The sequence below is a fragment of the Amblyomma mixtum genome, chromosome 1, assembly GCF_055824585.1.
Source record: "Amblyomma mixtum isolate Tamu chromosome 1, ASM5582458v1, whole genome shotgun sequence".
Lineage (NCBI taxonomy): Eukaryota > Metazoa > Arthropoda > Arachnida > Ixodida > Ixodidae > Amblyomma > Amblyomma mixtum.
Genome location: NC_143012.1, coordinates 275,542,724 through 275,567,535, shown reverse-complemented (window position 1 = coordinate 275,567,535; position 24,812 = coordinate 275,542,724). Strand labels below are relative to the sequence as shown.

The 24,812-nt window shown below is 46.6% G+C and overlaps 1 protein-coding gene across 5 annotated transcripts in view; it reads right to left on the bottom strand.

Moving 5' to 3' along the window:
* Positions 1 to 24,812, bottom strand: part of LOC149371757 (gamma-aminobutyric acid receptor subunit beta-like) — a 234,422-nt gene that overhangs the window by 12,297 nt on the left and 197,313 nt on the right. Inside the window, exons 6-10 of one of the 5 annotated variants that reach the window (XM_089566042.1) lie at positions 23,073 to 23,210; positions 17,230 to 17,690; positions 8,120 to 8,197; positions 3,216 to 3,329; positions 2,132 to 2,206 (exon numbers count right to left, since the gene is read on the bottom strand). In XM_089566042.1, the coding sequence (XP_089422168.1) occupies positions 2,132 to 2,206; positions 3,216 to 3,329; positions 8,120 to 8,197; positions 17,230 to 17,690; positions 23,073 to 23,210 (866 nt within the window). Of the gene's footprint in view, positions 1 to 2,131; positions 2,207 to 3,215; positions 3,330 to 8,119; positions 8,198 to 11,811; positions 12,270 to 17,229; positions 17,691 to 23,072; positions 23,211 to 24,812 lie in introns of all 5 variants that reach the window. The other 4 variants (XM_089566043.1, XM_089566044.1, XM_089566045.1 and 1 more) reach the window with 4 other exon arrangements.

The window sequence follows — 24,812 nt, the reverse complement described above, 5'->3', positions numbered from 1 at the left end:
AAAAAGCTGCGACCCGTCCTGTTGCTTTCCCACATGTCTTATTACGCGGCCTCTCAAGCAATATCTGCCAAACACTCACTCTCTCTCAGTATTTATACGGGATTGTGTTCTTGGTTGCTGCTTCTTTCCGCCGCATCGCCCACTTGTTTCATCCAGAGGGACGAAACACAGGTCGAGACACCATGAACAAGAAGCTGCCTCGTAATCATGCATGCGCATTCCTTTCGTCGCTGCCGAGCTTGTTTTCTCGCATCACTGACTGCACCTCTTCGCCGCTGTGCACACCTCCCCTACATCTTCCTCATTTTCCCCCCCTAGAAGACGGCGTACCTGTTTTCGAATTCATGAGATCCGCAATTTGGCGAGTCAACGAAATGCAATTTGACACGGCGTATACTCGTCAGGACCCCCCCCCCCAAAAAAAAAAAAAAAAAAAGAAGAGAAAAGAAAACTCGCTTCAGCGAGGTGATTTTCATTCCAGGCAGCGAGAGAGGCATTTACATCCTGAAGTTGAAACCGTGTTCGCTGCTCGCGCCAGCAGTTTTGTGCACGGGAGACAGTGTCGTGCGAATGAAGTTTTGTCCCGGAGCTGTCACATTACACTGGCGAGAAACTGCTGGTACGCGCTCACTCACGCACACACATGCAAACAAAAAGGGAAGCATCGCTTTTCATGTTCGCTTAGCGTGTTTTTCTGGCGCATCGTACAGAATCTCGCTTACGTGGTACTGCTACTGGGAGGCGTTTGCTGCGTGTTTGCTTCTACAAGGACTGTGAAAGGCCGCTTTATGTAATCGGCAGCACGAAGCGAGATCCTCGTGACGACGGGATCCGAGCTTGAAGTGAAGCGAGTTAACAGAAAACTCGTGTGAGGTCGCGCAAGCGGAATGGGGGGAAGAAAATAAACGTCGAACATGACTACCGAATGCGAAAACTGAAATGACTTGAAGGAATCGAGCGCCCGTGATTCGAAACGCATACTATCAATTTATTATAAATGCATCTCAGAGATTGAAGGCTCGCCGAATTAACAGATCACTTTCGATTAGTGCTTCATACTTTTCATTTTTTTTAATCAGATACACGAAATGGAGCGCACACAATATTCGATTCACCCGAAAGCCGCTGAAAAGGCCTAGACGTGAGGCTTCATTCTTCTAAGCCTACAAAATTACCGACTCCAATAAGCCCTTCGGCGAATGAGAGCACTCAAGTGACACCCCGCTGCAACCGACTGTAATGTTTCTTAGTTCTTTTTTCTTAGTGCTGTCGTTCTGCTTCATTGGGGATGTTGCTTTGCGGACAGGAACGTCCAAGGCATTTCGCTCCGTCAGGCGCGGGACCTGGCGGAATGTCTCACAAGCTGCCACGTCTAGTGCGCAGCTCAGCCAATAAGCCTCGACTGGAGCCCAGGCATAATCGGGTTCGCTCCGGTACGGGTGGCGGCACCTTTGGCACTCGCGGCTGTGTTCCCTAAGAGCCGGACAGACGCCTCATCGCATTAGTAAATTCTCGCCGCCACCAAGCGACGCTTCGCTCTCGACACCGAGAATGTTCTGCGCCGGAGGGATTCGAGTCTTCAATTAAGGTGTCAGTAAGCCCCCCTTCCAGGGCTAAGGCGGATGCGCTTTCTCTCGTTAGAGCTCTTGCACCCGTTAATCATATTACTCAGTGGCACAGCCGTGGTGCGCCAGAGGATGGAATAAAGCTGGTAAACGATATCCCGGAATGAAAGGCAATATCATTCCTCTCTGAGCAGGACATTTGAAGTTGGGAGGCTGCCATGTTCTCTACCGCCAACACAATCCAATTTGTAGTTTCTGTAAAGGCTGTACCGTTATATGCATAAGGTTAATGCGGAGAAGCTTACCTCAAGTAATCATCTTGTAACTTTGCAAATTCACAAACGCACGCGCACACATATATAGAAAAAGTGGACAAAAACGACACAAATCGTTGTTGTTCGTCGTTCTTCCCAGCTTACTGCAAGGCATAGGCTGCTGTGAGGAAGCAAGAGCAGTGCGTGCCACACAAGCAGTGGTGCTGGAGTGGCTGTTGAGAGGTGCTTGGAGCCATTCAACATGTGATAGCGAAAGTTGTTTCGGCAAAAACCAGTGCTGAAAGTTCTTACGTGGCACCCGGATATGTGGCAGTTTCTGTTTGGCATAACCACCATAGTCCTGTATGGCTCCCTCACTTTGTGATTCTACATACAACACACACAAAAAAGAAAACCAAAAGAAAATCAACAACATGAACGTCGCCGCCAGTGTGTAGTTAACTGTCATAAGGGATATCAGGATTAAAACGTAAATAGAATGTTCAGCGGGCCTAGCCGAGAGAAGATTTTACAGTAATGAAAGTATCGTAAAAAAAAAAAAATCGATCACATTTTCTAGTATGGTACGCGGCATGAGGGTGGATATTATCTGAAGCTAAGTTGAGTGAATCCTAGAGTGAACAATATGAAAATGAAAAAAAGAGGTTTCTTCTGCTTGCTTAGGAATACAAACACAAGATACTACACTCCCTTTTGTTTCTTGAGAACACACAGAAAAAGAAGACGTAGATTTAATGAAAAACCAAGCCATTTTCTTGCGTTTCATGCCGCCAGTACCATGGCTGCACTTTAATGAAAAATATCGCTAAGGCCTCCTTGAAACCTTCGTGATTTGCATGATATTTCAATATTGTTTATAGATTTTATGCTCACTTTTAAGCATGTTTCGGGAGACTGGGGTACCTCATGAATGTTGCGGCTGCCGCATTTGGCGGAAGGGATAGTATTAACTTTATCGTGAAAGGACAAAGATTTAATGCGGTACATAAGCCCTTCACAAAGGCTATCTTGGATGAACCTTGTCACCTACGGTGCTGACTCTTTTGGTATAAACTGGCAGCCACGCGGTTTTGAAATACTGCGGATAAACGCAGCAAGATCATTTTCCAAGAGATGCTTGAGCGCACACAGCACGCAGCAGGGGCTGTCGCAACAGTGCCACCCTCGCCGCTCGTCAGTTGCGACTAGTCGAACCATGCCACGCGCTATGAATGGTTTACTCGCAATCAAGAGTGAAATCCTTAGCGAAACTATCGAGCTTTCACACTGAAGAATCATGCAACTTACAGGGGCGCGAGATAACTTTGAAAAAGGAGGGATATAGATAATACTAATTAGCGACGCAACTGTGACGCGCGGGAGCTAGCAGTCTTACCATAGGTATTCCTGGTGGAGGAGCCTGTTGTTGAGTTTGTGAGGCGACCGCAGCGGGGCAGACCTGACACGAACCCTGGAGGCCAGGGCAGCATTGGTCTGCGCCTCTGCGACCCTGTGAAAGGAAAGGCCACGTGTAAAAAAAATTAGGTGAGCGAAGTGGAAGTTCTCAGCCGGTGATGCAGATTCATGACACGTCAGTCTCTGACGGTATGTGTCAGAGATTTTACCCTTTGGCAGTTTATTAGTTGAATGACTGTCTGTTGTTCCTGTTGAAACTTCTAGTTCAAAAATATATCCTGGAAATATCGTTCCAGCGTATGCCGCTAGCAAATTTGATGTCAAAAACTAAGCCAGTTCAATGGTGACTCTCGAGGACAGCGAAAAACGGCACTGCGGCGCAAAGGCAGAAGCAGTAGGTCACACTGACAAAAAACAGGAGGAAACTCCATACACGAGTAAAGTGCAGACAAAAAGCAAGAAAAGAAGCCGAAAGCCAGAAAGCCCGGAAAGCTGTTCGCATGAAAAGCACGTATGCGGGGGATGAAAAAGCGAGAAAACGCCAATTGCAGCAGTCCCAGTTCGAGACAAGGGAGTGGCAGTACGTCGTTAATAGCCGCGAATTAAGAAATTCGCTTGCTCGCACGGAGATGGCACGTCGGCAATAGCGGAGGCGCTAATCGAAAGGCGGCTGTTGGTAGGTGTGTTCTTGATCGCCTACGCGTGGCAACACGGTAGATTAATTGCCGGTGTACTAAACATTTCGTGCGGCGGCAATACTTTGATGTAACCACAGCGATGAAGTAGCGAACATGTTTCGCCTTGCCTCAAGGTGCGAGCTGTTGATTAGCGGCGTACGTGTGAGGCAGTCCTATGATCTGGCAAAATGCTTATATTGTAGGTATCATTGAATGTAGGTTAAAGTTGGGGAACTTTTGTTTTGATTTCCTGTATTTTCTGTTACGAGTACATTAAGTAAAGACCTTGATGACATCAAGGACTCCACTGCTTATCTTCGTAACTCTTTTGATGACTTTAAGACGAAGTTGGAGAGAGCTTGCTCAGACCACAAGTCTCTCAAAGATGAAAATGCAAGCCTAGAAAGAGAAAATACTGAACTTAAACAGGAGCTTGCTGCTACAAAGCAAGACATCATAGATCTGAACCAATACAGTAGGTCAATGAACTTGAAAATTAGAAGTATTCCTGTCACCGTAAATGAAAACCTTGAAGGCATCATGCAAGTACTCTAATCTAAACTCGGCACTGATGTCTCCGCGTCAGACATTGATTTCGTTCACCGTGTGCCAATCAAAGATAAGAATGTAGTTCAGCAAGGTGAGTTGTTGGGTAAGTTGTTGCATTGTAGCGTAAAGATACGTTGCTCAGGAGGGACATTCACATGAAAGAAGACGGACAAGCGCAATGCTTGTCCCATGTTCTGTCTTGTGATTGTCCTTTTTGTGCAACCCCTCTTTACGCATCAAAGATAAGAAATCCGGTGTAGTGGTTAGTTTGCTTCGCGCAAAATTGGCGACAACCTGCTCCAACTTGCAAAAAAGAAGGAAATTTCTGCTACAAGCTTGGATTCTGAAGATGATCCAATTTACTTTAATAAGCATTTGTTTCCTGAAATGAAAATCCTGCTTGGCCAAATTACAGAAAAAGGAGAACAAAGGGCGTGGAAGTTCCCTTGGGTTTCGGATGGGAAAATTCGCGCCAGGAAAACTCAGAACTCCTCGATCATTCGAATAACCTGTGACGATGACGTGAAACGAGTTGTGTGATTTCGGTAACGCTTCACCTAAGAAATCTTTGTCCCCATATGTATGCTGTCATGTGTAAACATGTCCTATTAAACTGCACATAGACAGAAGATTCTTCACTGCAATATACCAAGCTCAACTAAAAATATCGACTCTTTGACAGCTGTATTAGCTACCCATGCTTTTCTACATGACATCATTGCATTATCTGAAACTTGGTTGAAGCCTGGTGAGTTCATTAATATTCCGAACTATAACGCCGTGTATCGCTCGCGACCAACACTGGCACGTGGCTGTGGAGTGACATTATATATAAATATCAGCCTTTCTTTTAAACAGTGTCCTAAACTGACGACTACCCAGGTCCCTGGATAATGCAATATGTTATTTTTGGAATTAACTCCAAAATTAAGGATAGGTGTGCTGTAGCGTTCTCTAGGTATCTTACAATCTACCTCGGTTTACTTTGACGACCTCATTACTGATGCAGTAATTTGCAGTGACATGATCATCGACATATTAAGTGATAGTAGCACACCGTACTTAAACTTTATTGAGTCCTATGTTTTTTTTTAATCAACTGAATCAACCAACTCGAGAGCCGTTTTCCTCAGCAACGCTCACTGACCATATTGTAAGTTATCTCGATACCTCACTGGCCATCACAAACGCAATTGATAATGATATCACTGATCACTTTCCTGTGTTTTGTCTTATGCCATCTATACCAGTGAAGAGAAAACAAACAAAGCAAAAAAAATGAGTAGTCACAACTGTTGATCATAACCTTTTAAGTTCGTGCATACTTAGTCTACAATTACATACTCAGGCAAGTACAAATATTAACGCAGGGTTTTAACACTTAATAAGTATCATTAAATCGTGTATTGCCGAAGCGGCAATTGATTCGAAGACTTATTAGTGACATCCATTATGTCCTTGGGTCACATCTGAGAATTTGGTAACTGGACAAAAAAGAGACAAATGACACAACAAGCACAAGAAATTCAAAGATAATGCCTGTTATCAAAAGCCATTATAAAGCATACTAAAAAAAAAACTCGCATTTTTCGAACAAGCAAAAAATGTTATCACATCGATCTCATTGAAAGGAACCAAAACACAAAAAAAATTGTGACAAAGAGATAATTAAGTAATAAAAGTCGCAACAATGATCGCATATTGCCAAATATTACTTCACCTATCTCTACTACTGCAAGCTTGGCGGTCGAATTCAATGAATATTTCTGTGACGTAGGCCCAACTCTTTCGAAACAACTGGCTACGTCCGAAGCTCCCGAGTTGCCGGCTTCTATTCGTCACACATTCGTCTGTGATGACGTCCCCAGTAATGAAATTATTTCTACTTTTAAAGCTATACCAGGAAGAAGCACAATGGCAAATATAAAATTCTCATTTTTATCACAAAACCACATATGCAGGAGCTCAGTGGAGATATAGCAAAATTATTTAATGCTTCCTTTTATGCGGCCTACATATTCCAAATAGCTCGTTACCCCCATTTTTAAGGCAGGTAATAAAAGGGACCTGCAGAGTCACCGTCCAATATCGATACTTTCTACTCTAAACACAGTAATCTAGAAACTTCTGGTCAAGCGTTTTATTCGCTTTCTAGAGAAATACAACGCACTATCGAATTATCAACATGGGTTTCGAAAAAGCAGATCTACTTCCACCACTATGCTGCAGTTAAGTGAATTTAGTAATAAAGCTTTATATATTAAAGAATATACAATTGGCATTTTTATTGACATTAGGAAGCATGTGATAAAGTAAATCATGATGTCCTGCTATCAAAGTTACGCCTGTATGGATTTAGAGGACTATCTCGGCACTTTCTGTGCAACTATCTTTCAGACCGTAAACAGTGTGCAAAATAGGCACAACTCTATGTAATGTTGATTATCTCAGTACTAAGACTTTTAATTTTTTCGTTACATATAATAGATCTTCTGCATGCTCTGAATCACGACCTGACTGTTATGTATGCTGATGATACGTCCTTCTCTTCTCTAGCCACCACTTGAATATAATAAAACGTCATACATATAGGGACCTTTACACGATATCTAAATGTTTTTTGAGAAAAAAATTAAATATAAACACCCCGAGAAACGAGTACATGATGTTTTCTAATGCGTATAAAATCCGGCACACGTCATAACATTATTATGCCGTTCTGTGCTACCCGAGACTATAAGCTAGCCTGTGTGGTCATACACACTCTCAATCATAACATTCCAATACCCTGTTCTGATGTTATTCATCCATCCAGTCAAAGAAAGAATCATTTCAACCGCAGCTTTAACCTTCAGATTATTCACAACGACTACGGTAAAAGAACCATCGCCTATGCTGCTGCCATCATTCGCAACAAGCTTCCAGTATACTTAAAAGCAGGAGACATTTCTATCGCCGAACTTAAAAATTTCTACCGATGTGACCAGTATGAGGCACCACTGTAAATAAATATTATTCTAAGTGCCTTACGCTTTAAATTTTTTTTTCAGTACTGCGTAATTTCTGTTAGAAAAAATTTATTCTGACGTGATCTCATTTTAAGCCAGTGATATTCTAAGTGCATTTTATTTTCACCTTTTTCATATGTACATATGTAAATTGTGTAATTTATGCGGGAAGAAATGTATTCTGAGTTTGCTGCACTACTTTTTTCCGTGCTTATTGCATAAGCTCAAGTCTAGCCGAGAAAGCTAACGGCCCAGATGTTTCGCATGTATGTTTTACTGGCCAAATCCAGCGAAATAAAAACTTAATCTAATTGAATTGAAAACCGTCAAAACAAAACTGCATAAAGTGTGTGCGTTTTCTGCGGGCTGAGAACAGGCTACGAGGAAACTGTAGATGCTGCTAGACCGTAGTTAGTTTCTGTTTAGCACATAGCAGGTCACAGATATGAAGTTGGTTCGCAAGTTCACCATCGACATTCGCTTTGTGATCTCTGTTGTGCAGTTGTGTATCTCTTTAGTGCACGCTTGAGAATAGCTATGGGAAAGAACCGAGAACCCAAAGGCTCTTGCAAACCATTCAGTTGACCTGTGCTTCCAGCGCGTGCGTCACGGTCACTGTCGCTCTGGTGTCGCAGTTGGCGGCGACTCACCATGGTAAATCCGGTTGGTGGTGCTTCCCTCGGTTGTCCTTGGGATGCCACCGCAGCAGGACAAACTTGACAGGAACCCTGGGAAACCGTGGGTGGCACCCACAAGGATCGCAACTGGGGCCCCACCGCGCCGGCCCCGACCGCTCACCATTCCTCCGCACCGCCGAACGCCACAGCCTCTTCGCGCCATTTTTTTTTGTTGGCTTTTAATTTCTCTTCTATGCTCCACAGCTCAGTACGACCGCGTTTCCCGAACCACCGATACCTCGGGCCACGCTGAGCCTCTTCAGCAACGTTGGAGGACGCATGGCTGGTACTACATGAGCGTTCCTTTTGGAACGGTTTTGTAGCTGATGCTGCCAACATGATGCTGAACCTTTTTCCTCTACCGCCATCTAGCGCCACTTAGCGGCAGCGCGTAGGTAACTGAGTGAGCAGCGTTTGGTGATAGAAAACTACCTGATTTATGGCCATTTAAGAACTTTTAGTTTATTGCTGTGGAACTAGCTCGCTCTTTGTAATTGCAGGCATATCTGGGCACAGTGGTGTTCCCCGATGTCTTTTATGCAGCTACGTTGCTGCGAAGCCCACTGAGCCTGCCATTGAATTTTAGTTTATCGCCGAAGCGTACGAATTAGTTAAATGTAAAAAAGTCAGCTGACTTCATACAGAAAATATAAGGCCTGAAAGCAATGCACACAGCGGTGGAGAGAAAACTTACGGTCTGAATCCGAATTATCACTGCACGTGCGCCTACTACTTGTTCTGAAGTTTCTGAGGTAAAAGAAGGCTGTTTGTAATGAACGTGTAGATAAATACAGACAACCATCTCGCTGTTCATTCAGGAATCAGTTCATTTTGGCAGCACATGGTACTTTCTTAACTCGCGGAGAAATAAAGTGACTGTGTTTAAAACAGCAAATATTGTGTCATTACGAGCGTTACGGTAATATCTGGCATTCTTACAAGAAAAGAACTGACTAAAATGTCAGGCACGAAAAGACAAAAGAACGTGAGCTGGTTTCAATGATCACAGTCAATTCTGTTTGAAATATTAATTATTTGTGTCCTCAACTCCGGTCTAATCCCTTCTTCCTTTTCTCCGTTTTGTGACGGAAAGAAATGCCAATGTTTCTGTCTCGTTACATATCTGTAACTAGCAGTACGCAGAATTTTGGGAAGGCGGTAACAGCAAGGGAGAAAATGGTCAGCCGCTGTCGTCTCAAGAAGAAGCTCTGTGCGGGATGATGACCGCGTCATCCTCTCGCTCTTCGGCCGCTACAGAAGATGCCGCTTCAGCATTCCTCAAAATTTCGCCAAAAGCGCAACTTTCGACCGCTGCATCTCGAGGCCTTTTATTTAGGGATGCTACGAAGTCAGCGGTCCATGATGCAGTGTATTTCGCATGCCTAGAATGGAACCGCACGCAATGCGCGTTGGCGGCTCCCGGCAAAGAGCAGCACTTTTGCGTGTCGATGCTGCAGTTGCGCCAGGACGCGTATTCGTGTAGTTACGCAAGGAGGATCCTTTGATGCGTGGAGCGGAAGGCAAGTGCTGAAGCCGGTGGCCGGAATGCCCTGACACAGGAAAGGAAAAGATAGGAAGAGGCTCTGCAGTGGGCGGAGGTGCGGCATTGCGAGGAAGGAAGAAGTGAAGAAATGAAAGAGTGTGCGCGCCAAGGAAACGGAAGCTGTGGGCGCATTCACGATACCCCTGAAATTGGCGAAGAAAAAAAGAAAGAGAAGCCGATCGTGAGAGCGGTACCGAGAGGCAATGCGTGGCGGTGCAGAGGATTGCGTGAGCAACTTCGGAGGCGGGCGATGCGGCGTGTCCAAAGCAATAATAGAAGAAAGAAGAAAGTAAAAGAAAGAGGCGACAGAGTACACTACGAAGATAGATAACGTAGAAGCAGACGAAGAGGAAAAGAAAAACGAAGGACGGGTGGTTGGCATGTGTATACACGCCACACACGCGGCCTTTATTCGCTGAGCATATGCATGCGTGATACGATGTCCTATTACAATGCCGAATCAGCAAGGTCATCGGAGATAAAAAAGCTCGCCTTTGCTCTTTTCTTGCGAGAAAATAAATGTCGGGCTGCAGACGCCCAAGAAATACAACAAAGCATCACGCACAGGAATAGCACGCCGCTCAAAGATAGCTCTACCATTTACGGAACACTTAAAGTGCTGCGCCAATTACGGCGGCTCCATTCCGGTTTTTTTTTGTTCCGTAACATTTAAAACCAAAAGATGATTTATAATGTTCTTAATTAAAACTATCACGATAAATGTTTGCATATACTCGATGTACAGAGCTTGCCCTTTCATTATTTTCATTTGCAAACAATGCGTTCTTTAGAGGAGGTATTCTGCAGAAAAGTGTAAAAGATGCGTTAGGTATGCTCAACGGTGACTGTTTTGACTGCTTATGTTGACATAGCTTGCATATATGCAGCCTCGCAGGCTCAAGAGCAACGGTAAAAACAACTGCGTTCACTTCAGGGCTCATAATATGCACCTGGGGGTTCATAGGACTTGACTTAGCAAGGGTGAATCAAATCCCCAACTTTCAGCAGCAGAGATCACAGAAGCAAAGAAAACAAAAGCGAAAAAGTGAAAGAGAAGAAAGAGACTGCGCTCCTGCAAAGACGTCCCTTTTCGTGCAGGAAAAAGCCTAAGGTGCCGTGCAAGTTGTACGTTAACCTCTTACCATGACTGGGGTGCCTTTAGCGAAGCGAGTGAAGGAAAATATAACCAAACTGTTGTTCTTCCCGAGAAGTTTGCTGAACTGCCCCAACTCAAAATACATCATGCTTGCCGTGGAATACAATAAAAAAGGAATAAATGATAGCTGCCGTGGTTTGAAGTGAGTCAGTTTCTTGTGACTGACAACAGTCTTGCAAGCGGTGCGCACATCTCAACGTGCGTTGCAGTGAACGTGACAATAGTGCACGCTTGAAACTGGTCACTCTGTGCGAGATTTTTACCTCTCTCTTTTTTTTCAGTGTGTGCGTGCGAAAGCGTGAATAGTATTTTGCGGCGTTGGCGCTACTGTTTCAGCGAAAAGGAATTACCGATTTTTGAAAAAGGTTGAGAAAAAAATAAAACTATTTTAGCGATACGCGCACGGAATTCACTCGTGATTTCTGGGGTATCAAACGGAAGCCATCGAAGAAAGCAAGCAAAAACTAAAAATAATGGAGAATTTTGGATGAAGTTTTTCGAAAACAAACACCGCCAGTGTGGATAAAGGTTTATTATTAGCATTGATGAAAGAAGAAAAAAGCGCAAGGATGTTCTCATTACGATTAAGGCGGAGGCTACGTCACTGTGAAACAAGGTTCCAATGTCAGAACAAAAAGGCAACGAAGTAGATTACACAGAAATGACCGTTGGCTTCAATGCGTGTAAAGAACAATGTATTAAACAACCGAAATAGTGTGAACAAGATGAACTTTATAAAATTACATTTGATTGGTAATCCACTAGGTCAAGTTTACTGACTCACTTCAGGATTCTTTCTTGCGCAAGAAAAGGCGATAGTTCGCGAGCAGCTCGCAAGGCACAAGATGAACAAGCACCACACACACAAAAGAAAAATGAACAGGCTGTAGCAGCCGCAAGAAGAAAAAAAAAAGAAAAATAAAAGACAGCAAGACTGATGAAAGAAAGACAAGAGAGTCCACTTACGACCGTCTTGACAATGGATACTTCAGGACTGGCTAGCAAGGGCTCAGAGCTTGGCTCGTTGGAAGAAGCGGCGGCGCATCTCTGCCTGTGCTGCTCTGCGAGTTTTGCCAGCTGCTGACAGCGGGTTTTCCTCATGGTGATTCTCTTGCCGAGATATCCTACCGTGGCGTACTCCAGGAGCGCGGTAAACACCATTACGAAACATGTGCCCAGGTAGACGTCGATACTCTTGACGTAGGATATTTTGGGCAGCGCTGCGTTGGTACTGGACATGAGTGTGGTCATCGTGAGCACGGTGGTGACGCCGAGCGCGACGCGAGCTGGACTAGCGTTACGGTGGAGCCAAAAGGAGACCCAGGAAATAACCACGATCAATCCGGCCGGGATGTAGATCTGGATCAGGTAGTAGCCCATGGAGCGGGCGAACCGTATTTCACATACCAGGCGGGAGTAGTTTCCTGAGCAGGGGAGGAGGGAGGAGACACACGCCACAGAGAAGCGCGCTGTGAGAGCGGTAGGCACTGCGCCCGTCCCAGTTACATCGCGTGCCGGATGAACTCTGTACACCATTGCGGCCAAAAGAACCTTTCGTGAAGCGTTCCTTCGCTGAGCCCCGGCCTTACAGCGCGCCCACTGTAAGCACTGGAAGGCCTGGTCAGCGGCGGCCATGGCTGGCAGATTCATGCCTTTTGTGTACATTCCTGAATGAGGTGACGTGTGACGCAGCTATGTCAAGGAGAAGTTTAGATTGTTTAAGCCAAAAAAGCTTCCGCTAACAAACTTGGCTACCACGCCTCATGTCACTGGCGCATGAGACGATTTAACACCCAACGTGCAGACGTGCACACTGCAGCGGTTTTCGCCCCACGTTGAGAGTAAACACGGCTCGTACCCCACTGACTCACTGAAGATTTCCAGGAATCACCGAAGACAACTTGGTGTTCGAGTGAGTTTTTTTGCACCGTATTTCGAACTCTTCATCACTGCTTTCATGTTGTGCAGTTCAGAGTGAAACCAGAAAAGGGGGCTGACGGGTACAATGCGTTGAAGGAGCAAGGATAATGGCGGACAGAGTTCATCGTGTGTGGCCATTGAGTACTATCAGTGCCGTATTGCGAAATTCAGCGAAAAAAAAAGAACGCACACGACACACATTGTAGCGGCTGGTGATTACTGAGCTTTTGTCACGGTAGCTCCTTTTTCGCGTAACGCTCACAGCTGTGGAGGGTCGTTTCCGGAAAGCAAGCGACGACCATCCACGGTGGTTCTAGCGCCAGCAACAGGGGTTCAGGGCTAGCGGCTACAGAGCTCGGCGTTGGCGTGTGTTGCCGTCCCAGCTACAGACTACACAAGACACGGCTGAGTATTGATGGTCTCAGAGAAATGGAGGAGGGTGGAGACGTGCGCTCTCGCGGTGCTCGGGTGCGATGGTGGCGTTACTCAAGTATATGCGAGTTTTTTTTTTCGTGCCACGTAGGCTAATATCGTTACTTGAGTCATCAACATAAAATTCTACCACGAAGTTTTTTCAGCCGTTCGGAAGAACAGAGGAAGCTTGCATGCGGCGCATTCTATTGAGACAGCTACATGCAACGTCTATCAGGCGTGACCGGTGGGAAAAGGGTGGGTAACCGTTCTCGCTGTTAAGCAAGCAACAATGAACAGAGGCCTGAAATATTTTAATATGTTTAATTAGGTAATTAACAACTAATGGCGAAACGTGATGCAACGTGTTAAAAAGTGCGTCACTCTAACCGGGTTGCAGATGAGTGAGCAGGCGATAGGTATATTTATGTGAAGGATGTAAGTTAGGCATAGTTGAAATCATAGATTACGCCTGTTCAGTTATAGGGAAGCTTTGTATTGTTTTTGAAGCCATGCAAACAATTCCTCAAGTGTGGCTGTGAACTAATTAACTGATTGCTAGTTTTTTTGAGAAATATACGTGCGCTGATGATGTTTCAGTTTACGCAGTTTCTTTTCCCTTAGCGGCTATATTCTACACCAGCGAATTGTTTTCAGTTGTTCTGTGGCCATTTTTATAGATGGATATGAGTTCCTTCCTTTGTGACTACGGTGGTCGAGAAGTCGACTTCACCCAGTAATAAGAAATTGCGAATGCGCCTGTTCTGACTGGTGATTTGTGATTTGTGATTTCTTGTTTTTTTGTTTAGAATCCGCCGTGTATGTCCAGGTTGGAATATTTTACACTGATAATAACAGGTTCCACTCTTTTTTAAGCGCAGTAATTAGCTGCGACGAGTTTTACCTCGGAATCCAAGAATGAATTCGTGGGGGCATTCTGTTATAGCGAATACACGGGCGTGGTTGCTCTCGCTGCCGCAATTTCAAAGAGGCGCCGCGTTGCATTTGGTAGGAACTTACTCCGGAACACGGACATTAGAATAGCGCTAAGATCGTCTAAAGGAACAAGTAACCCGTGTTAAGTTCTAAACGGCAGCCATGCGGTAACTAAGGACTTCTGAAAGCACTTTGTGTCGCGAGCGTCAGTTGCAGTTCCACATATTTTGGAACTCGTTCATCTTAGCGACAAAGCGAAAACGCACGTATTCTTTAAATTTGGTCGGTAATTTTATTTCTTCATTGAGGTCATTAAAAATGTAATTGTTCAAAAGGTTATTTATGTGAACTTCTGCATCATGCTCAATTACGCTGATATTGAGAGGGCTAGTCATTCGAAGAAGGTTGATATATAATCAAATACGGCTATGGATAAGAAAGCGCTACAGGTAAGCCCCATTCGGCACCAAATGATTTGAAAAGTAACCACTGCAAACAAATTTTCATAATGTATCTTGATAGACACATTGAAGCAATTAGTTTATGCTACGATGAAGAAAGACTACATATTTAGCCGTTTAACAGTGCCAAGAAAGAACGCTAGGAGGCTGGCTTACGAATCCGTTGTTTATTCACAATTACTAAAAGCTCAAAACCAGGAGGAGCTCACAAATGGTAACACGTAATTTTGAGCTAAGTCTGAAGGGGAACCAACAGTAAAATCGTGGTTATTTGTGGGCGTGACGTGCAGCACTATTTTGTTGCCTGTAATCCAGTTAAGTTTGAGTCGCTTGCCCCATTAATTTAGAGAAATATGACAAGTCGATTATAAGCCGTCTAGAGGCATATTTTTTATTATTCCTGTTCCTTCAGTAATTAAAATAAAAGCAAAAATAGAAATAATCCAAATAAACTTTAAACTAGATATTAATTTCTCTACTCTTCCTTTGCGGAGTGTCTAGTACATTAGAGAATTCCCTGCTGTCCTTAGGCTAGGTCTCTGATTGCTTCTTGATTTTTCGGATCGTTTTCCTTATATGCATACTTTACCTTTATTCGTTGGCGGTCCCCTAGCAGGTGTGAGCCTCGGAATTTGAAAAAGTCATGCAGAAGGTTCCACATCAAGCCAGACTTGCATGACAAAAGCGCCAAACCTTGTTCCTGTCGACGCGCCTCCGTTCTCGTCGAAACGAAGGGAGGTGTCTTGCTAGCGGTGTAAAGTCAGTTGGGAAGAACATCGTCTCTGTTAGTAAGCATAGTAATGGCGCTACTGTACGACGTTGCAACAGGGAGAGAAAGAGAGAGGCAGGAGAATGAAGGAAGGGAGGAAGAACGAACCGTATGAACAGTGAGATGGCATAGACGCGGTCCAAAGCAAGGCGCAGGACAGGCCACAGGGATAGCGCGCTGTGTACTTACTCCAATCTTGGCAACCGGCAGTTCCGGACTGACCATCGCCGGCTCGGGCTCGGGCTCCGGATGCGGCGGAGCGTTGCGGGAGGCGTGCTCCTGAGCCAGCTTGGCCAGTTGCTGCTTGGCCGTCTTCTTCATGGTGATCCTCTTGCCCAGATATCCTACCGTGGCGTATTCCAGGAGGGCCGCAAACACCATCACAAAGCAGGTTCCCAGGTAGACGTCGATACTCTTGACGTACGATATTTTGGGCAGTGCAGCGTTCGTGCTGGACATGAGTGTGGTCATGGTGAGCACTGTGGTGACGCCTAAGGCCACGCGGGCCGGGCTAGCGTTACGGTGGAGCCAAAAGGACACCCAAGACGTAACTACGATGAGGCCAGCAGGGATGTACATCTGGATGAGGTAATAGCCCATGGAACGCACGAACCGTATCTCACATACCAAGCGGGAGTAGTTCCCTAGGGAGAAACAGGGCGGCCACGGGTAAGCCACTCTGTGGCCAGGGAATGCCACCACCCACAAGGTCCATGACATGGGTTAACTTTGCGGGCCAAGACGCTGCCTCGGAAAACTGACGCTGGATGTGGCGTATTGCACTGACCCTTTTCGTTTGACAGGCGTGGTCCTTATGCTGAGCTTGTTTTTAAGGGAAAGAGGAAAACCGCCAAGAACTGAATCCAAGCACTTAAAACGTGTCAGGTGAAATTTTCCATTTCACTTAGGCTACCACCATACGAGGTGTTACGCGTCCCGATAAACTGCAAATTATTAACAAGCGCATACGATTTCAGTGTATGAAACGATGACGTGCGGTGAACAACTTCTTCCATGATGAAGTTGTCAAACAAGATGGAGCTGAAGGACATACTGTATGACGCGGACACGAAGAAGCGGGCAATGATGCGAGTTTGTGCTTTCAAAGCAGACTATGTTACGTACAGGCAAAAAGCTGTGCAGTCTATAGGCCCATGCAAGAATATGTGCCCGAGGCAATAGCTGGTGCTGTGGGTATACAGAGAATGAGGCTCTGCAGCTCGAATATCGATCGCGGCAGAGGAAGTAAATTCCTTCGGCTCAATCGTCTCTGAGTGACGCCAGGCGCTCCCGAACAGAGCGGTCCGTTCCATCTCGGTTCCGCTAATTTTCGCACTCGCCAAGTACCAGCGGGTGTTGGATTACCAAAGTGTCCAGACAAGCGATAACCGACATCGCGCACCAGTAAAACACGATTGTCGAGTGTGAAGATGCTGACGCACAAACATCCAACACCGACGCGTTCCCACAGTGACATCCAGGACTTACCGTAGTATGGTATCTCTGGGTTCGGACCGCCTAGGGGGCGAGCGAAGAGTGCTCCACAGACTGGACGTGCGAAAACTACTGTCGGAAAGGCACGAGCTGACTTACCTCTACGTTACCTGACATTTAGGGCCGCTGACTGACCGGGCCGCAGCCCTGGCGATGTCCGACAACGACGTGCGGCAGGGCCGGCAGCCATGAACGTACAACACCGACACAACACAAACAACACCGAGTGGGCGTGTTGGGGAGGTGAGCGAAAAGGGAGTGAAGAAATAAAGAAAGAAGGAGGAGGAGACGAAGAGAAAGAAGAGAAAAAAAGAGGCCTTTTGTGAAGAATGTGAAAGAAGCAGCGACACCGGGACGTCTTTGCAGGTGCAGGGGGTGCAGCAGGGTACTTACGACAGTCTTGACAACCGGCACCTCAGGACTGGCTAGCAAGGGCTCTGAGCCGGCCTCGCCGGCGGAAGCGGCGTTAGCTCGCTTCTGTCTGTGTTCTTCGGCCAGCTTAGCCAGCTGTTGACAGCGGGCTTTCCTCATGGCGATTCTCTTGCCCAGATATCCTACCGTGGCGTACTCCAGGAGCGAGGCAAACACCATTACGAAACAAGTCCCCAGGTAGATGTCGATACTCTTCACGTATGAGATTTTAGGCAGGGCTGCGTTGGTACTGGACATGAGTGTGGTCATGGTGAGCACTGTGGTCACGCCCAGGGACACGCGAGCTGGTGTAGCGTTACGATGGAGCCAAAAGGAGACCCACGAAATAACCACGATCAAACTGGCGGGGATGTAGATCTGGATCAGGTAATAACCCATGGAACGGACGAACCGTATTTCGCAAACCAGCCGGGAGTAGTTTCCTACACACAGCGGAAGAGGGGATGAAGGACGGGGCGGGGGAGAGGGGGGAAACCATGTTTTACTGGTTCGTCACATGCACTCGCAACGCGGCCCACATCACGTGACCGCGCCCGTCTCCCCACCCCTCGCATTTCTCTTTTTTTTTTTCGATTGAGCCGAAAGAATGTCGTGGCACTTTTGCTTTCGTTCTTTATGCAACACTTGGCGCTTGCGCTGCAAGCGGCGGGGCCAAGGCTCTGAAGTGGGCGCACAAAGCCTTGTCCCCGCCGTTTTGGCAATGTGCTCTCGTCCAGCAGCAGAGGCGTGCCCTGCAGTGCCGACGACCGCAGCAGTCGCTCTAAAGAAGCAGGTTCGCGACTTTGGCCGTTGCTTGTCGACAAGGCAGATCGGCCGTTTGCCGACAAAACATGGCTTTCTTTGGCGGATTTTCGCAACCACTACGGCAAGTAGGCTGCCCTCCATCCAACTCAAACTCTGCAGCCTTGTCGAACGCCGCTTCTGGTGCCAGCCACTCACAGTCAAAATTATGTCCACGTGTAGAAACGCTTTCCTATTGGTCAGCGCTTTGACGGTAGATTCGCTGCCTGTTGCGGCTGGCAAGACCACAGGCAGTGCCCTATAAAAGAGAATGCTCCTTGCGTGTCAAAAGCGCTGTGAATTCGGCCCCGGATCGACTCACGCTATTTGCAGCTTTTCACAAGCCTGCGTAATTTCAGGGAGAGACAAGGCTGGAGCGTTTGGTCGTGAGGAACAGCGGAGTGAACTGAAAGAAGAGGCACTAATTGATGGTGCGAATAGCAAAAGTAGAGCGCAGTGCTGTGCACATCAGCCACAATCTACGCCTGCTGTTAGACGGGAGCATCATGCGGCCGTTACAATGTGTGACTTCACGCAGCAGAACAGAGCGTCTACACAGGCACCAGCACAGTGCAGGACGCGGAGTGCGAATCCAAGTCACTACCGAAAGCGGTGTGCTGGTTGAGCCCGTTTCTCGATATGGGAAAAAGATGGGCTGCTGGTTGCAGCGGAGACGGCGAAACACTGCGCCAATGTGCGCTCTTTTTCCTGTCATGCTTAATGCCTGTCAATAGAACCAAGAAAGATGCTGTGACTGCTCCCCATAGCCAGTCCGGGCGTGATTTAGACAGCGAAATAGACGCATCAGTAGACTCATGAATAACGTGATGACCTAACGGCACCCATCATCGTTTCTTTTTCATGGTCGAGTTGGAAAGCATATTGATAGCGCTGATTTCAAGGCAGTAAGATACGCGGTGCGTACACTTTCCTAAATTGCTCTAAAAACCCTTTTATTTTTTATTTTGTACGCAACAAAACCAGTCGAGGGTCATTATTCGATACCAATCCGAATGATTAGAAAAGCAGAAGCGCATTGCGACCGCGACGAGACGAACCCTTGTAAGCAGACACTCGACTGAAATGCGCATGGCTTGGCATTACGATCCATCTGGCTTGATTGCGACGTTGCTTTTTCAGCTGGGTAGTGCAAAATGAGAAAGATGAGTCTACCCAAGAGTAACCATGATTAAAAACGAACATGCCTGCAAAAATGGTGTGGCCATATCAGATTTATTTGCAATTCTTTGTTTTTTTCAGACAGCGACATCTGTCCTTTTTATTTTTGTTACGAGCACTTTCTTTCGCCTACGCTTTGTCTGTGTGGGAGTCGGTTTCGTCTTCATAACGCTTACTTACAGGGGGAACAGCCCGAGCAGAGCATTATCGAAAAGAGACATGTCGGAATTAACAAATCATTGCCGCACGAAAAGGAACCTTGCTAACACTTTATGATCATAGAACATTACGCTGAAAAGCATGTTTTTGTATTAAATTCATTGTGTGTCAATACTTTCTTGAGCTTTAAATGTATTACACTGAACTGTATCTTTTAATTTAAAACAAGCTTACCGTGGGAATTGGTGAATTTGTACAAATGCTTAAAACAGCTATTTGACCCTTTATAAATAAAAGAAAAACTTTATGCCTTAAGAGTGTTGGAATCTGAACTGTATCCCATAAATGATATTAACTGCGGTTGGCCTATTGTGCTCATTTCATGCCGCGCCAAATGTGAAAGCACCCGATTTAGGACCAAATTTCTGATTCCCACATAAAAGTAGGGAGCTCGCAAATAACCAGTGCCTTGAAATCAGGTGTAGAATATGTGCAATCATGCCACGACTGATGCATTTTAGCGTGCTGTGAAACAGATCCCTGCTTCTTTCTCTAATTCTGCATCGATTTATTTAAAACAGCGGCTATGTCGGCTTTTTTTTTTTACAGATGTCACAGCTTCTCTTGATAACTAGAGCTAACAGGTTAGAAAGTCTACGCATTTAACTGCAGCGCCGAACCTATTACAAGGAAAGATTGAAATGGCGAAGACAGAGGTACTAGACAGCAATACAATCAATCAACGGAATTTCTTTATCGGCTTTTAAAGCCTTTACAGCTCAATCTGCTACAACGCCGATTCTTCAGGCACATAAGAAAAAGAGACATGAAAAAAATCACTGCGAAGCATATATCTGGCGATATTGTGTTATGATTGCGTTAATTCAGAATTCGCTCGCTGTGGTGACCAAGCCAGCATTAGGAACAACCACAAACGCAACAACACCAAGCGCCAAAGACATGCATTGTTAGGCGTAGGACACTTGCATGCATGCGCACCCAACGCGCTTTCTGCCTGGTCTGCGCTCAGTGCCAAGTATAATTACGTAGGGGCGTTCGAATTGTGGTTCAATAGACTACGGAGCAGAAAAAAGAGCGATTGATATCACGGGATCAAGTCTTGCACTACAGCGGAAGTTGGTTCTTTTCTTACCTGCTAGCTAATCATTAATCTAACACAGGCCATACGCATGACGGAGGACAACATACGGGCACAGTAACTCTAAATACACTTTTAATCATTCAGGCTCGATGACGCGGCACGTTCGCTTAATTTTCATTTCGCCGGTTCCTTGAGCAGTGGTGCCATCTGGAAGCGAAGGCCCCGACTTTCATCTTATAGGAGCGTACGCGAGGCGTCTTACGTGAAGTGTAAATAAAAGAAACTATTCTGACAATTCTGATAATGTTAAAGAACAGCAGGCGGTGAAAGATTATACGGAATCCTGCAGTCCGTACCACTTCCAGTTCTGCATCAGGGCATTGCTCTAACTCGTTACCTTAAAGTGACGTGAACCAAGGTTTGTTAAAAAAGTTAGAGGTAATCCTTCTCTTATAGGCACTCAATAGACATCCAGTCGACAGTTGTGCGCACTGCATAGGAACAATATTTTGCATGATTTGATTTGAAGTACTTAGCTGATAGTGATTATTTACCATTGAAAGCACTAGATGTGGTGCGCGAAGTGCGTTTAATAAAAAGTGGTGACATCCTAGGCAAATGGCGAAGCCAATACTACGTTAAGGCATACGACAACGGTAAGTGCGCTCGAGCGGTGATCGGTGTTCCGGCTGCACGAAGTAGGACGTGCCAAGTCAAAGTCGGGGTGCTTTTAGCGACGAGACGCTCGAGACGTTTAAAACACACGCTTCTATTTACCTGGACTCGTTGGCTGGCTAGTCGGCCTGCGATTATCATGTCCTCTTCTGTCTTTATCTTTACGCCACGCCACTGGTTAATTTCTGAGAGATGTGCTCTTGCGACAAAGTTTTTATTTTGTTTAGTTTTTTTACCGCGCGGACATCACTTTAGCACTGAATACTGTGGAATTCGTGGCTTCTTTTTACTCCTCTGGAGCTTACCGGTTGAAGCTTTCTTCAGTTCCCCAGCTGTGTAAAACTTTATTCTTGAAAGCTAAATTTGTTACTTAAATGAGCATAATTCAAAATATCGCACAGCATATTCTAGCCAGTGGCCGCCACCGATGCTGCTGCCGTTTTACCCCTTTGCGATGCAGCAGGTCCTTTTTTTTTTGCTTGTGTTGTCCTGTAGTTTTACGGTTGCTTTACTTTCTTAGAATAGATATGTAGGTGTTTTCATCACTACTGCATAATTTTTTTCCCTATGAGCGCTGCCCACGCTCGAAGATATTGTCTCATTCTCCCGTTGCAATGCCCATGAGGCGAAATTCAGAGGCACGCCTACGTAAGTAAATACACGCATACAACCCTTGCCTCGTGTTACGTTGGCACCCTGCATATGAACTGCGTTCGGCTTGCGTTTTTTCAGACGGTTCAGAAACGTCCGCCATTAGCGAAGGACGAACTCAACTCTGCAAAAGAGCAACGATTAACTGGCCAAATCGCCGCTGCCGAAATTACACTCGCACGCGCCGAGTACGAAGGGGCTGACCGGCTGGCTTACGACGCTAACGGCCTCGTTCGCCGGGAGGGGCCAAGAAAAGAACGCAGCAGCGCACTCGAGCGAAAGCGGGCAAGTTATTCCGAGCTCAGTTCCTCCCTGAGCGGTGGTCGATTGATTGATTGAAGAGGGCGCTTAGAGCCCCCCACCGACTCGCTGATTTGTGGCGCAGGTGACCTTTCTGCGGGTGCGCGCCCTCCGCGACAGAGGGTGGCAGCGAGAACCCTTCTGCGAGGCGACGGCGCGTGCAGTGCGGCTACTCACTGGGGATAAGGGGGGAAGCTCATCAGGTGTAGCCGCCCGGACCTAAGCGGAGAATCTGCTCGGACAAATGAGCCCACCGATCGATGCACGTGCGTCGCGACGCGGGAGCTTGGGCGGCCAGGAAGGAAGCGCTGGGTGCCCCTGCGGCGGATGTCCCAGAAGGTTGGCATTTCTGCTGCCCTCCGCCCCTCCTTCTTTCTCTGCGCTTCTTCCCGTCTTCTCGGCTTGCTTCCTCTGCACTGCCCAGCCAAATACGTGCAGCGCCGAGGAAGGTGAAGACAGCGCAAACCAATCAGAAAGTCTAGAGGATAACAGCGGAGAGGGTTTTCGGCGGCTCCAGGAGGAAACCGAGCCTGTAGCTGCCTGCCCTCCTGAACAGATACTTACGACGGACACTGCACGGACACAGTGCAAACTAATGTTATCTTCTTTTCGTGTTTAACTTTGAAAAATGAAGAATAATCTAAAGAAACTGCTGAAAGTCGACAAAACCTTTCGCTGCGCACCGTGGAGTGTCCGCACAATCAGCGATTTTCGTGTCTAGCAAAGTAATGCGCGAATTTTGTGAGACAAAGCGCACAGGAAAGAAGAGAAGAGGGCAGGGCAAGGAGCGCTTAAACGCCGTGGCAGATGAGGACTGATAGAGGTCCGGCGGGAAGGGGAGGATTCTACGTGGCGGTGCTCACTGCCACAGCGTGCATGGATTTGAGGGGGTTGGGAAAATATTGGCAAAGGCGGCCGGATGTTCAGGTTGCTCAGCGCCGGCAGTGATTGGACTTGCCTGTCGTGAGGGCAACCTCTTTGGCTTTTTGGACGTGACCGAGGACCTTGAATTGTGGCAACTCTACCTCCTTGGCGATGCGGACGGACGTGTCGCCGTCCGACCACCGGTAGCGAATGTCTTTCATGGTGTAACCAACTGCGAGAGAAAAGAGCGGAAACAGAGATCAGCGACGCAGGAAATTCGTTGCTCGGCCGAAGGAAATCTGATTTAGAGTGGTCGATCGCAGACGTGCAGTCTGTTAAGAGAGGGGGGAGGGGGAGGTTATTTGCCTCCATGTATTATACCGTCGAGGCAGCTGGTATTAAGCTCAGCAATCTACTCTTTCTTATGAAGTCAGCCAGGGAAGAGGTGAAAAAAGTTTAGGTACAGCCTTTGTTAAAAGTTTGGAGCCCAGGGGGTTTGCTTCTGAAGCACACTGTCTGGTTCTTAATGCACCTCCAGCGCTCCAAATTTGCTGAAGGTAAGAAGATTTGTGGCCCTGCCTCCTCCAATGGGTAGGACTACCACGAATGTTAAAGGAGTCCCACTGCGAGGCTTAGAAGCAAACCCAATGGGCTCTGAACTTTTGACAAAGACTGTACACAAAGGAAACATTGGCTTCCGCTCAAAAAAATACATTCCTGTCGATTGTCCTCAAAAGGTCTCAAAACATACACTGTCGAGACTACCTTCGCCTTCTTCTACGCAGCCCTTCCTCTTTATCATGTTCTACGGATAACATGGTCAAGCAATATTTCTACGTAGGCTTAAATATATAGTCTGCATTGCCCGCGGCCACGTATAGAGTGTGCCGCCGTCTTTGCAAAATGTCACCAGGCTGGCGTGCGGTATTCAACCCTCGCATAGTTTTTACACTCAGTTCGCTCAGCGGGTCAGCCAGGATCAACCCAACCCATACAGCGGGATTCCCTCGATCCGACCCCAAGGTCGCTAGCGTCTTCATGAGCTTGGAAAGCTGAATCTACTCTCATTACAACTATAGAGTTTTTGTAAGCTCCCTGATAGGAAGTTGTGGTTAAAAGCCTCTTCGTGGTTGATTATAAGATCACAGCTGAAGGAGGTGCTGTCGGGAGCAAAAGTGGTGCACCCCACGCGGCCGGCTGCGCTTGCAGCACCATCTGGGATGGAAACAGCGGATGGATGCCTCTTTTTTATTTTTTGCCATGTCGCTCAGCTAGTTTCTGCGCAACGCGCTCTAGCTTACAGAATGCATAGCGGTGCCGCAGCAGTGCGCGCGCGGTGCACACCGCGGTCTCATCAGATAAAATGGTCATGCGCGCGAGGCTAACTTGCCGTGGAAGCAGTTAACATTTAGAACAATATTTGCGACGTACGACAATGAGTGCTACTGTTATTATCCCGGCGCAACCTTTCGACTGGGTGAATTTATTACTAAGAACGGCGCATAAGTCTCTCTTCTTCGTTCTATTGCACACTCGATTAAAATATGAGCGATTTTGGCGAGCTGGAGCGCGTTGCATTGAAACGAGCCAAGGGACAGGTCTGTAGATGAAAGGCATTCCATCGGCTGTCTCAGTCTCACATGCCAAACGTAGATGGCAGTGCAATGCAAGTTTGCCATGCTCCGCCGCTCGCTGTGTGGAGTACACAACTCTTGCTCCCGATAATACTTGTGATGCAAAGTTGTCGAATGTCTTGACAAGTTCAAAAAACGACAGCGGCCATGTTCATTTCATCAGGTATTTGACACCCTTTACACCACTTCTATAGCATTGC